Below are 14,938 nucleotides of genomic sequence, written 5' to 3'. Positions count from 1 at the left end.
TGAAGTTTAACATTTGGTTTTTATTGCTTCTTTAGCAAGTAAATTAATTCTGAGATTTTCTAATTAAAAAAAACTACTATCTGTACTTCTCCATCTCTTTTACAGATATGTTCTTGAATCAGTGAAGGAGGTGACTGAACTATTATTCATTTCCATTTTTGCTTGTCCCAACAGCAAGCAAAATTTGCTATTTTTGCTGACATAACTGTAAATCTTCATTTGCATCTAGTTAAGTTTAATATGATTAACTTTGTATGCAATTATGCTTTTAGTTGATGTCCAGATTGTTACATAAGGAAGGTTTGGGCACTTTTGATCATGAAAAATGGACATTCCATCTGCCTATTGTTTTGCTTCCTAATTTCTATTGTAACTTCTCTTCTAAAGAAGCGATCTAGGGAATTTGAAAGTTTGGTCATTATTTTAAGGAATTCTAGTTTTTTTCTAAATGCTCCCTTTGTAAGTATAGTAATTGATTTTTTTAAATCAGCAATACTATATTTACTAAGATTATATTGGCCTTTAGTGGTTGTATATCTGCAGATGTATTTAAATGAAGAAATGTTTGAGAAAAAAATTAAATTTTATAGCAAACTCATAAACCGAAGGAAAGCACACTACAAATCAAAATCTACCCAATGGGTTTAAAGCATATTTTAGTATAAGAATCAAACATTATGATTTTTATACATAAAGACCTATAGAAGTCTTTAGGAATATATAAAAGTAGCTCTCTTGCTTATGTCCATTCCTTCAGTGACTGTTCAAAATTATGGCAGTGCTGAAAAAATGGACATACTACAAGTCCTCAAAGATCTGGGCGTCACAGCATCCATATTGTCACAAAATTATGATCCAGGTGCTTGAGTGCCTAGCTCATGATTATGATGTTGTAGTAAGCCGCAGTCACATGACTGCCATTTGTGACCTTCCCTGCCAGCTTCCCACAAGCAAAGTTTGCAAGTTGCCTTAGTCAGTTGCTCCTGCAAGGTTTTCTCCTGCCGGTAGTACTACTGCCCATGAACAGCCTCTACCAGGCCTCCCAAGGTCTCCTCAGACCCACATGTAGATTTCACTGGCCCTCTCAAAGCCTCCCCTGGTGTTCCCAGACTTCCATGTGCCCCCCTCCCCAGTGTTTGGTATCTTCTTCTTCTTGTGCCATATCCGTTATTGGACGTTGGCGATCATGTTGGTGATCCTGTTTTTATCAGCAGCCGCACGAAAAAGTGCTACTGAGTTTTGTCCAAACCAGTCCCTTAGATTTTGAAGCCACGATGTTCTTCTTCTGCCTGGACCTCGTTTGCCTTCAATCTTTCCCTGGAGGATTAAATGGAGTATGCCGTGTTTTTCTGGGTGTCACATCACATGTCTGAAATATTCTATTTTTCATTTTTTAATTGTTTTGATGATTTTCCTTGGCTTTCCCAGGCGGCTTATCACCTCCTCATTTCTGATCTTGTCAACCCAGTTTATACGTAACAGCCGCCTGTAAATCCACATTTCAAATGCTTCTAGTCTCTTCAGGTGATCTTCTGTCAGAGACCAACTCTCTACTCCATAGAGCAGGATAGAAAAAATATAGCATCTGACAAGCCTGATTTTCAGTCTTAGGCTTATGTCGTGACTGCAGAAGATCTTTTTTGTTTGGTATATTGAACTAGAACCTCAAATCTGGCTAATTAGCAGCCAATGGGGTTTATATTAGAATCAATCAATCAATTAGTCCATATTACTTTGGGCATCACGATCATTCTAATTATCCTATAGCTGGCATTATAATTTGAGGCAGTTCTACAAATGACTTAATATTAAAATGGAATAATAGCTGCAGCTAATAAAGGTAACCAAAAATACTCAGTGATGTATTTAAATATGACTAATATTTAAAATACCAAAATTGATGTGCATGATGCATTATGATATTGATGAGCTTTGGACCTTTCTTGACTTAACCACTGAGAATATACAAAGCAAACACACAAATGTAAAGTATATAACTGTACATTTATAAAAGCCCTAAAGGGGAGGGGAAGTAAATAATAAATATATTAAATGTCAGCCAGTGAAATTATAAATTCAACTACTTATTGTATTATTCTTATTATAAAGCAAAACATTAAAGTTTACTTATGTGGAGTATAAATCACTCCACTTCAATGTCTCAACAATATATTGTTCCTTAAAAACCAGCAAAATTATTACAGAAGAGTGGTATTTGCATTCCAATAACATAGGAAAGAGTCATATCTTGAGAAAGATGCAATTCAAAGAATGACACTTGGCTTACAGTGTTGTCACAAGTGAAACTGCCTCTTTAAATAATTTGTAGAACATTATCTGTATCTGAGAAATAAAAACATTTTATCCAATGCTCTATCTACAAAGATATTAATACGAAAGAAGGCAATCCATTAGAAAAAATTCTGATAATATAGTTATATGAAAAAAGAGATTTAAATATATCCTTCATTATAAAGTAATTGAAAGCTCTTTGGTGTTAATTTAGTTAACAACATATCCAATATGTTGTTAACTAAATTAACAACATATTGGATATGTTGTTCAAGTAGACATATTATAGTTAATGGCAAGCAGATGAGCTGCCCCTTCTATATTTTCTATACTTTCTAATCAGCCTATTTCTGGTTAAGTGAGTTAAAATAGGGAATGGCTTGGAAAAAAAAGTTCTCCACTATATTTTGGAGACATTGTAGCTCCAGAGATTAGCAAGGAAAGAGAATTAAAAATGGCTGAATATATCCCAATTTTCTTCAATTTCATTCAAACTGAACAAAGTCCAAAGGAGAGACAGTGTGCTATGGTTCTTCCCATTCCATCTTCTGGTTATGCGCTACAAATGGTACATTTGCCTGGTGGGGGGGACCTGTAAAGGTTTGCTTTAGAATGAGCAAAATGTGAAAACAACATACAATAGGAAACAAAGACTGGGCTACAATCTTTATTTACTTTAGCTAAACTAAAGAAAACACAAATCCTATCTCTACATGATATAGTATACTAAAAAAAAGAGTATTAAGGTTGTGGGAACTCAGCCATAGAGGAGGGGAAACTTCAGATTTTCATCATAATCTTCTAGCAACAATCTCCATTTTAAAAAATTTGCTCAGATGCTTTTGTCTTTTAAGTGAAATGACATAATATTTGAGGGTAGGCAGAAAATATTATTTTAGCTAATGGATTAGTTCTGCCCTCATTTAATGACTGTCTCCTTTAGCAACTGCTTGCAGTTACGATGGTGATGAAAAAGTAACTTTGCAACAAATCCTTATATTGATAACCTTTGCAGCTCTGTAAAGCAACGAAAGGCTGAACTAAGATTGTAAACACAGTTGCAGTTTCACTTAGTGACCACATCACTTAACAACTGAGTTGCCAGTACAAATTGTGGTTGCTAAACAATGACTGCCTGTACTTCCGAATTTCTCTGGCACAGCACCAAAAGAGGAAGAGAAGACCTAGAAGTGGTATTTCAGGAATTCATGTAGTCAGTCCAAGACAATCCAGCTTTCTTCCATTGCCTGCTGTTTGTGAGTAGATGGTGTTTACATTGTGAGAATTAACTGGGTTGGGAAAAATGACTCTACTGATATCCTGGACATATAGAACCTGCCTGTATTGGCCACCAGAGGCAGGTTACCCCTATCGCTGTAAGTTTGGTTAAATCTATCAGTCTCACATCTGTCTTACCAAAGGGTTGCTGATGGGAACAGAGGTCATAGTTATCTCAGAAACAGTGGGTCTGATGTCTTTCTTGCAATAAATCCAATGCCAGTAAGCTTCTCTCACCTGAAGATCCAAAATACAAAGACACTCAGAAGAATAATCTTCAATGCAATTGCACTTGCTTTGGGGATTGATTGTAAGTATGAAAGGTGGCTTAACATTTAACACATTTAAGTAAATGTGTTCTTATTTATTACTGAATATTTCAATAACTATATTGATATTGCCTTTTATTAAAATTCATCTTTCTCCTATTCAATCTATTTTTAGCCCAACTTACAACCCTAACTGGGACCTGAATTTTAGTCCTTAAACAATGTGGCAATTATGCAAGTCATCTCATGACTGGACCTAATTTTATGAGCATTTTTACCATGGTCATGAAGCAATCACACAGTTGTTAAGCAAATCAGCATGATCATTAAGCAAATCTGGCTTCCCCAATTGACTTTGCATGTGGGAGGCTGGCTGAGAAGGTTAGCAAATCATGAACACATCACTGCAAGATGCTGCAATGATTGAAAATGTGAGCTGGTAGCCAAGTGCCCAAATTGCAATCATGTATCTGCAGGGATGGTGCGACAGGTATAACTTCAGGATAGTTCCTAACTCACTTTTTCCTTTGTTGTAACTTCAAACCATCCTTAAACAAATGGTCATAAGTCGAGGGCAATCTGTAGGGAGATGGCATTCACCTCCTAACCATTACATTGCCTCCCCCCACTTTTTTTTTCTTCAGTGAGAGAGAAACTGGTAGATGAGGACATGGACCACTTTTGTACCAGCAACTCACAAAATCCCGAAGCCAGTCTTGAAAATATGGACCATAAGACTTTCTGTTGTAATCTAACTTTCCAAATTGTGCAGTTTGTTCAAAGTGCAGACCTTTGTTCTTCTATACATCACCTTTTGGTTGAGTAAGCAGTGGACCAGGAAGATGAAGATTCCCTGTGCACTGTTGAAGATGGTGAACATGTATGCCATAACATCTTTCAAAGAGCCATATTGAAAGAGGCCAAAACACCAAGTCACACACAGGATGTAAACATGGGCTATAGCCTTCAACATCAGTGACCTACAACAACATCAAAAGGTTAACACTCTTATACTGTGACAAACTTTATATGGTCTGGAATACTATGAAAAAAGATTTTGAAAAATATTTTTGTCAAATTGCCAGGATCAACTCCTATTTTCATATTTTATGATTGATCTTACCTGGTGTTTCTGACTGTAGATGTCTGTGAATTTAGAGATGCCAGTTTTTCATGCAAAGTCTTCAGAATAAGACAGAAAAACACCAGGTTCACCTTTGGGGGGGGGGAATAAGTCTTCTCAGATAAATATGGTAACAACAATAACAACAAAAAGATATAGATTATGCCCTAAGACTAGATGAGCTGAAGAAAAGAAAACTAAAGTTAGTTTGAGTTTCTATACTTTGCTAATTGATTCTTTTAAGTAAGTAGATGTTCACTTCTATTTTAATTCCAGATGTCCCCCCCAGTTCATTCTTTCTTTCCCTCCCCTAAAAAGTTCTTCCTAAAATATAAAATTCCAGCCACTGGCAAAATATTGAAATTCATGAATTCCCTTTGTGCAACAGTTTTCCCTACATTATTTTAAACTTTGATCCCCTAGCAATGTCTTTTACCACATTATTTATGAAAGAAACATCATCTTGTTAAGACACAAAATCAAAGAAAGATGATGTATCTGATTTCTGGTTTGCCATTGCAGCCGCCGCGGCCGCTAGAAGGAGAGCTCTGTCTTCTGCGTTCGGTTTCTCTCCGCTGAGACCCTGGAAAGGGTCGAAAGTCACCCTATAGGGGCAACAAACAAGGAGGGGACCCCCACTTGATAGCAGGAGGGTGGAAGCCCTTCTGCTTGATCTGGGGCAGCCCTTCAAACCGGCTGAGAAAAGACTGGTCATAGCAATCTGGCTGAATGGAAGATAAACATACCAGGACAATTGTGGGGATTTGGAATTATAGGGAGACGGTTTAAGGAATACAAATGGACTATCCCGTCCAAAAAATGGCAACTAAATGGTCTCTCTTATTCCAAACAATATATATAATAATAGAGGGAGATCTATTTGATGATTTAAAAGCGTTGACATGGAAGGCTAGTTGGCAAAGAAAGAAAACCAGAAAAAGGGTGAAGAAAATTGGGGTTTTGATTTATTAGAGGAGGTTTCATACCACTAATTAGAGGATCAAAGGGAGAAGTTGAGGTAAGGGAAATTTTGATCATTAAATTTAAAATATTTGGAAATTAGTCAAAAATAAGGATGCTATTTGTTTAATATTTAAAAATTAGACCTAAAAGGAAAAAAAATTATTATGAATATGTTTATTGATTAACTCAGACAATATATATAATGGGCTTTGATTTATTAAAGGGGATACTGTATTTTTAATTAGATGGTGTAAGATGGGGGGAAATAGATAACTTTTAGGAAATAGAATAAGATTATAGTCAAATAGATAAGATATGTATTTTGAATATTAGATTCTGTTATGAATTGAGATAAAGGAAATTTTGGTTACCTAAAACCTGGAAATTATAAATATCAAATGTTAAATTTGAATATTGATGGGAAACTAAAAATTGGGAAAAACTAATAACAGGACATTGATTGAATGTAAAGATTGAATGTAAAAGTAATTAAGATATGTATAAGCTAAAAATTTATTGATAAATGCAATAATGATGTTTTTATTTAGTTGATATAATAAAAACTGTATTAGCTTATTAACAGAAAAATAGAGGAAATATTTGAGGTTGTAGTTTGAAGTTTGTACAGAAAATTTTTGTATGTTACTGAACTATTGATTTAACCCAGCCACCATGTTGCTTTTTAAATGCCTAAATGTAAAATTAGAAAATTAATAACAATTTTATTACAAAAAAGAAAGAAAGATGATGTATCTGTTTTAGCTACGTTGATATCAGGTTCTTCTTTTTTTCTCATATTAGAAAAAATGTTATGAAATGAAATGAAAGGACTCTCATTTCTCTACTGTTAAAAAAAGAGAGGCAATGTTTACTCACCACAATTATCACACAGACCGGTCCTGTAAAGCTCCAGATAAAATCTGGGTTAAGCCAGCAGCTAAAGAAAAAGAAAAATCATCAGGAGAAACTTAGACAGACATGCAAACACTTCAATATATTACACAAAATTGCTTTCTCTAAGTAATACTAGCAATTGCGTTTCTGAAACTTCAGTGGAGGGATTCAAATATGTGAACAATCAGTTCTCTGTGTGGACTTCCGGTGTGCAGGCGACCTCGTCGGACGCAGCCGACAGCTGCCTCCCGCCTGTTTCGCGTAAAAGCCGTTTTGACAGCAAGCATCAGCTGTCAAACGGCTCGATACCCTTCCCCCGGGCATAAGGGGATCGGTGAGCTGCCCGGGGTAGGAGTTGAGTTCCCGAGTCGTCCTATGTGGACGATGTAGGTTAGAACTCCTCCGGAGCCCCGAGGATTCTCCGCGATCCAGGACGCCTTCGCTTTGGCGAAGCTAGAAGCTGCCGCCACCGCTGCAATTTAAATTGAACTGTGAGTTATTATATGCAGACAAACCGTCCCTGGAAGTTTGTTTCCTATTTTGGATTTTACTCTAACTTTGGATATTCTGATCTTCCCTATACTTGGGGGGATTGAGTGAAAGTGAATTTAAAATGGCGATGGAATGATACTTTTTAGCAAGAAGAAGTGAAAATGATTCGGATTTCCGGTCTGGAACTTTTGTTACTTTTAATACTTTTATTATTCGTTTTGGATTAGTTGTTTAAAAGACTTTAAGAGACTTTTACATTGATTGAAATTTCAAATTGTTAATATGGCTTTGAGAAGAGTGGCGCCCACAACTTCAAAGACAATTACATCTCCGATTTCCCAGCCGCCTCAACCAACTTCTAAGTTGGCTTCCCACCCGCCACCCCCGCCATCTTCTTCACCTCCACCGCCCTCTGGCAAAGAACTACAGGATTTTATGACTGAAAGTATTAAGCAAATGACAGAGATGTTACAAAAAATGGATGATAAAATGGAAAGTAGGTTTGATCAAGTAATACAGCAACAACAAGAATTATTACAGAAACATGAGGGCTTCCGTATGAATGTGACAACTGCCTTTCAAGGTTTAGCTGAATATGTGGATGTGGTGGCAGAAAGGGTGGAGGAAAATGAACAGAGGGCTGAAGAGAGCGTGCAAAGACTGGAACTTGTAGAGGAAACTTTGGAAAATGTTAAGGGTGATGTCTTGGTTGCTCAATTTCGGGACATGGAGTATGCGATCCGGATCCGCGGGTTGGCTGAGGATCCAAAAGAGAATTTAAGAGAAATAATCCCAGAAGCATTTATGGATGCCCTGGCTTGTGGGCAAGAAATTCATGATGAAATAGAACGTGTCTTCAGGGTGAATTCCTGGGTGGCCCGTCAGAAAAATTTGCCAAGAGACGTGGTGGTCTATTTCACAAGAAAAGCGAGACGAAATGAAATAATGCAGCTTTTCTATCAACAAAGATTTAAGATTTTAAATCAAGATATTATTCTTTTAAAGGAAATCCCAGCGAAAATACTTAAAGCGCGTCGAGACTATGCTTTTTTGGTGCAGGAACTTAAGAATAGACAAATAATTTTCAGATGGGATGTACCGGTGGGCATAATTGTAACAGTGGCTGGTAAGCGTTACAGAATTAACTCGATTAAAAAAGCGAACGACTTTATGGCATCTGTGTTGCAAGTAGAGCGTCCACTCACAGCCCAAAAGACTGATGTAGCTGAGCATCTGATTGTGGACCTCCCTTCTATTTCCGGCGTCAAGGACGCAAATGGGTGTTTGAAAGACGATGGAAAAGAACAAAGAATGACCCGCGCAGCTCACAGACGTAAGGAAAAAGAAAAACAACTGACAGCCCGCCCATCAGCTGATAGTTCGCCACCTGCTACTTCGGAGCCAGTAGGTGGCGCTCGACCTAAGGTTTTTGCCAAGTCTTATGCTTCAAGTATTGCCATAGGACTGAAATCAGCTAATGTTTAAAATTTCATCTTGGAATGTGGGGGGACTCAACACACCCCACAAAAGACGTAAGGTTTTTCATTATTTAAGACATTTTAATAATGATATTATATGCTTACAAGAGACTCATATCGTGGCTAAAGATCAAAAATTATTGTTAAATTCTAAGCTTGGAGACTTGTTTACTGCACCTGCTCTTAAAAAAAAAGCAGGGGTTGCACTATACATAAAGAAACATCTTTCACCTATCTTAAAAGAAATTGACAAAGAAGGGAGATTTTTATTGGTGGAAATAAACTTAAATGGAAGAAAGTGCTTAATAGTTGGGGTTTATGCCCCCAATCAACTGTCATCTCAAAAACAATTTTATAGACAACTACACCAGAAAATTGTGGCTATGGATTATAATTCCTTGATTGTTATGGGAGACTGGAATGGGGTACTTGATACTTTAAAAGACAAAAAGACAACTTCTAGGGACGTGGCCCTTTCCAGACTCCCTAAATCTTTTTTTGCAATGATGGAAGATCTGGAGTTGGTGGATGTTTGGAGATCACAACATATGAATGAACGTGACTTTACCTTCTTCTCTCATAGACATGAGTCTTTCTCAAGGATTGATTTTGTTTTGACATCGACTGACTTGCTTATTGGATAAGAACAATCAAGTGCCATCGGCTTTTATTTTCTTAGATGCGGAGAAGGCCTTCGACAAATTGGACTGGCAGTTTTTAAATAAAATGTTGGACTACATGAATTTTGGAAATCAATTTAAAACAGCCATAAAAGCGATTTATCAAAAACAATGTGCTCAAATAATTATCAATGGAGATTTGACAGAACTTATAGATATACAAAAAGGTACTAGACAAGGTTGTCCACTTTCTCCATTATTATTTGTATTGTCTTTGGAAATCCTGTTGTCTAGAATTAGAGAATCTCCAATGATTAAAGGCTTAAAGATTTCTACTAAAGAATATAAGCTTAAAGCTTTTGCTGATGATTTAATTTTTACATTGACTCAACCAATTGAATCATTGGAATTTTTGTTACAAGAGCTGTATCAGTATGGCAAAGTGGCTGGATATAAAATCAATGTGAATAAGACTAAAATTCTTACAAAGAACATGACTGCTAAAGGTAAAGATCAACTTATGCAAATGTCAGGATTTGAAGTGGTTAATAAAGTCAAATATCTGGGAATATTTTTGTCATCCTCCAATGTGAAATTGTATCAGAATAATTATGAAAGATTGTGGAAATTGGTACAAAAGGACTTATCAATGTGGAAAAAACTACAGCTTTCTTTGCTGGGTCATATAGCGGCCATTAAAATGAACATTTTGCCTAAGTTTCTTTTTTTATTTCAGATGATACCTATTTTAAAAAATGAACTTAACTTGAAAGAATGGCAAAGAGATTTGAATCGTTTTATCTGGGAAGGCAAGAAGGCGAGAGTTAAATTTAAGATTACTCAAGATACCAGAGAACGTGGAGGACTTAAAGTACCAAATTTGACACTTTATTATGATTCTTGTGCATTAACGTGGACGACTGACTGGATTAATTTGTCCAACAAGGGGATTTTGAATGTCGAAGGATGGGACTTGTATTTTGGGTGGCATGCTTATCTTTTTATGCAGAAAAAAATAGATAAAACCTTCAGAAATCATATAATAAGGACTGCACTGTTAAGAGTTTGGCAAAAGTATTTTTTCAAGTTTGATGTTAAACTACCACTCTGGGTGATACCATCACATATTTTTCAAACTATAACTAGAGGAGTGGTGATGGAAGGACTTACATATAAAGATTTGTTATACCAGAGTGGTGGTGGCAGCTGGTACCTAAAATCAATAGAAGTTTTGAAGCAAAATAACCCAAACTTTTCTTGGCTTCTGTATAGACAAATTCAAGATAGATGGCGAATTGATAAAAAGACTATTTTTGTTATGGAAGACGGGACTTTTTTGAAGCAAGTAAGAGATGGTGCCAAAGGACATATTAAAAGGATATATAATGTTTTATTAGAATTGGACTCAGAAACTGAATTAGTTAAAGATTGTATGATTAAATGGGCTCAAAATATAGGAGAAACAATACCTATGGACACTTGGGAGTTGATCTGGGTGAGAAATGTGAAGTTTACACAAGCTCAAAATTTACGTGAGAATTTTTATAAAATGTTTTATAGATGGCACTTGGATCCTTCAACTATGTCTCGTATTTATGTGAATTATGAATCCAAGTGTTGGAGGTGTGGACAGCCAGATGCAACTTTTTTTCATATGTGGTGGACTTGTAAGGTTATTAAGGCCTTTTGGATACAATTGTGGTGGAACTTACAGCAAATTTTTTAAAAAAGGATTATTTTTCTCCCACAGTTGTTTCTTTTAGGTATTGTGCAAGATTTAGATGCAAAAGAAACAAATTTGATGCTTTATTGTTTATCTGCTGCTCGATTGCTGATAGCCCAAAATTGGAAGAGCCCAATTTTGCCTACAATGGGAGACTGGAGATTGAAAGTTTCGTATCTTGCTGAAATGGTAAAGATTTCGGCTTATTTGAAGAATCATTCGAATGAACAATTTTTATCAATATGGAGAAGATGGATTGTTTATATTCAAAAGAAGCATAGAGTAGTAGAATATAATTTAGGTTTTTAGATTTTTTAAGTTTGTTTACTTTTTCTATCTTTTTATGTAGATTAAGATATTTTGTGGAGTTAGAGATATTAGTATTTGTTTACTTTTATATGAATATTATCCTGGGATTAGGTTTGGGAAGTCCGGGGGGGGGGGTTTATTTGTTATTGTGTTTATTCATGTTATGATTGTTTTTTATGATGGAAAAAAAAATAAAATTTCTTTGAAAAAAAAAATCAGTTCTCTGTGTGGATGCAGCTTCCGGAAGTCCATTCTGGGCCTCGGCAACAAAAAATTAGCTATCGGTTCTGCCGAAGTGGTGCGAACCGGCTGAATTCCACTGTATTAAACCATAGCTTTCTGGAGAAAGCAAAATTCATATTATTGGGCATGGCTAGTCTAGTGAAGAGAAGGACCAGGGATACATGATAGCAGTGTTCCAATATTTGAAGAGCTGTCACAAAGAGGGGGGACCAACCTATTTTCCAAAGCACCTGAACACCAGACAAGAAATAACAAATGGAAATTGATCAAGGAGAGAGTCAATCTAGAAATAAGATAAATTTTCTGACAGTGAGAACAATGGAACAGATTGCCTTCAGAAGTTGTGGGAGCTTCTTCACTGGAAGCTTTCAAAAAGAGACTGGACTGTCATCTGTCAGAAATGGTGTAGGATCTCCTGCTTGGGTGGGGAGTTGGACTAGATCAGGGGTCCCCAACCCCCGGTCCGTAGACCAGTACCGGGCCGCAGCATGCCAGCAACCGGGCCACACAAACAAGCAAAGCCCCATCCACAGGATGCAGGCAGCCACAAAACCATGCCCCTTCCGGTCCACGTAAAAACCTCTCTCCATGGAACCAGACCCTGGTGCCCAAAATGTTGGGGACCTCTGGACTATATGACCTACAAAGTCCCTTCCAACTCTGTTATTCTATTCTATTCTATATGCTAATCATAAATCATAGTTTACTAATCACATGGCTGCATTCAGACAATATGGTATTCCAAATACAACAAACTATATTGTAGGTTAGCATAACATGTGAACCCAGTGTGGGAGTAAACACATGGATCTGCTGTATATTGCTATTTTCTGTAAGGTTATAACATTTGGTGTAGTGGTTAGAGTTGCTGGAAACTGTGAGTTTCAATCCTGCCTTTAGTATGGCAGCCCGCTGACTGATTTTGGGTCAGTCTCCCTCTGTTGGCACTCGGAAGAAGGCAATGGTAAAGCTTGATGTAGTGGTTAAGATTTTGATCCATAAACCAGGAGGTTTTGACCTCTAGTCCCACTTTAGGCATGAAAAGCCAGATGGAGACTTTAGCCAGTCAGTCCAATTTACCTCATAGGGTTATTGTGGGGAAATAGGAGGAGGAAGTATTGGTATGTCTTCAGCCTTGAGTTTTATATGAAAAAAGGCAAATAAAAAAAATCACTTCCAAAAATATTGCCAAGAAAATTGATTTGATGGCAAAAATATAATAATAACTTAGCCAAGTTATTTGGGATTCAGCTGCTTGGAATAAATCCCACCCTTCTCCACCCAGGGATGAGTTAAGATGGATGCATTTGAGATTTGCATTTGTTCAATGTATTGGCAATAAAAGGCAATGCAGGCCTAATTTTATGCTGGCATTGGGACCATTTCCTTCATCTGGTCTTAAGATTTAAACAATATCATTTTACAATATGTTTTCTGAATTCCCCTCCCATAACTTCTGAAAGCAAGCTGTTCCATTGGTTAATTGTTCTCACTGTTAGGAAGTTTCTCCTTAATTCCAGGTTGTTTCTCTCTTTTATTAGTTTCCATCCATTGTTTCTTGTCTTACCTTCTGGTTGTCTTACCTTCTGGTGCTTTAAAAAATAAGTTGATATTGTCCTACTACTTATGTAAACTTATTCTAAAATTCTGTCTAATCCTCAGAATGATAAAAGGACTTTCCAGATGAGACTTGTGCTTTTGTGCTTACAAAGTTTATTCTTATAATGGAAGAGCTATAAAGGGTAGTCCGCTGCTTGGAAGGTCTACAGTTAAAAACTAGTTTGAAGTTTAAAAAAAACCCTCATAAGAATAAAGCACAGGAGCTTTGAAACTGCCTATCAATATTTAGCATCTGATAACTGATTGTATCAGGCTCATGGCTAACTGATCAGAAGGCTTATCCACACATTCCAGCAATGATGGTAGGAGTAACCATTTTTTAAGATTGGTCCCCAAGATGCAGCCTTCCTCTCAACCTCAGCTCACTGTGAAGGCTGATTTGTCTTATATTGTTGTCTAGAATTGCTTTTCTGCTATACAATTAAGGCATTGTACCACAAATAAGGTACTTAACTATCCATAAAAGCATAGGATCATAGTATCACTGCAACAGTAGTTAACCATAGCTTTGTGGATCCACATTATCTCAATAGCTGAAGTTGTAAAGAAAGGTCAAGTGTAGTAGAGGAATTAGCCTCAGCAGCTATAGCACTGGTGAAAACAAAATTAAAAAATGAAACATGGCCAACATTTAGCATCCTGCCAATATTCCATACCTGGTTGTTCTCTCTTACTTTCTCCATTGGAATCCCCAGTTCTGATTGAAGTCAGCATGTATGTAGCCCAGGAAACCACCATATTTCTGACATATGTCTTGAGGCCCTGACAGTCACTGAACAAAAGCATACATCTTTCCTTGCCTGAAGGAGAAATTACAAAAATAGCAAGTAGGTGGATGATGGTCAGTTGATCCACATGAGCGTTGAGCCCTCTGATTTGATTTTCAAAACTTTCCTCTAGTCTAGACTAAGGCTGCAGCCACCATCACTACTGCTGTCTGGAAAGCATGTCGACAAGCCCAGAGCTGAAAGATTATGTGAGACCTCAGTTTGATTCCATCCCTCTTTGATGTGTGTGTGTGTGTGTGTGTGTGATTTGTTTATTTGCCTCTCCATCAACCTACTATGTTTCTTTGCTTCAAGAGGTTACTTAATAATGGTCCTCTTGATGCTGCTCTATATATGAAATTCAGCACTGTTTGGTTGTTCATGGTGATTGTCCAAAGTGATTTCTTAGTTATACAATTATATTGTTACTTTTGGAAAAACTCACGTTTTGCATTTTTGTAATTTAGAGGTCAGGTTATTTTTCTCTTCTTTTCTATTGGTAGGCTATGGATTAGAAAATCCCAGAAAATCAGAAGAACAGATGGCTATGTTGCCACCATTTCCAGATATATCTGCCTTGCAGATTTATTTATGATGTTTTGGGTAAAGGAAGCATCCTGTGGCAGATGGGTAGGTGGATTTATCTGGATAATAAATATTTCTATTGACCTTTTGAGAGGAAGTTTCTATAGATAAGACACTTCTCTGGATCAGTATAACAAAGTTGAAGTTTGGATGTCACTATCCTAAGTATATATTTTTTTCACAGCTGAGCTGGATGTGATCACGCTTTGTCTACTTCTACAATTCTATAATCAGCAAAACAGTTTAAATTCAAACATAATGCAGTAGTTAAGGAGGACAATA

At 36.7% G+C, this 14,938-nt stretch overlaps 1 protein-coding gene across 1 annotated transcript in view; it reads right to left on the bottom strand.

The window, feature by feature from the left end:
• LOC114922492 (adhesion G protein-coupled receptor E3-like) overlaps positions 1 to 12,769 on the bottom strand; it is a 37,536-nt gene extending 24,767 nt beyond the window's left edge. The window contains exons 1-5 of the mRNA XM_029283893.1: positions 12,765 to 12,769; positions 6,802 to 6,862; positions 4,963 to 5,021; positions 4,651 to 4,819; positions 3,709 to 3,807 (exon numbers count right to left, since the gene is read on the bottom strand). Coding sequence (XP_029139726.1) covers positions 3,709 to 3,807; positions 4,651 to 4,819; positions 4,963 to 5,021; positions 6,802 to 6,862; positions 12,765 to 12,769 — 393 coding nt within the window. The remainder of the gene's footprint in view (positions 1 to 3,708; positions 3,808 to 4,650; positions 4,820 to 4,962; positions 5,022 to 6,801; positions 6,863 to 12,764) is intronic.
• Positions 12,770 to 14,938: the final 2,169 nt, after the last annotated feature.

Source organism: Protobothrops mucrosquamatus, unplaced genomic scaffold (genome assembly GCF_001527695.2).
Source record: "Protobothrops mucrosquamatus isolate PMUCROS unplaced genomic scaffold, P.Mucros_1.0 scaffold267, whole genome shotgun sequence".
In the NCBI taxonomy this organism is placed as follows: Eukaryota; Metazoa; Chordata; class Lepidosauria; order Squamata; family Viperidae; genus Protobothrops; species Protobothrops mucrosquamatus.
This window is presented reverse-complemented; position numbering and strand designations above follow the sequence as displayed.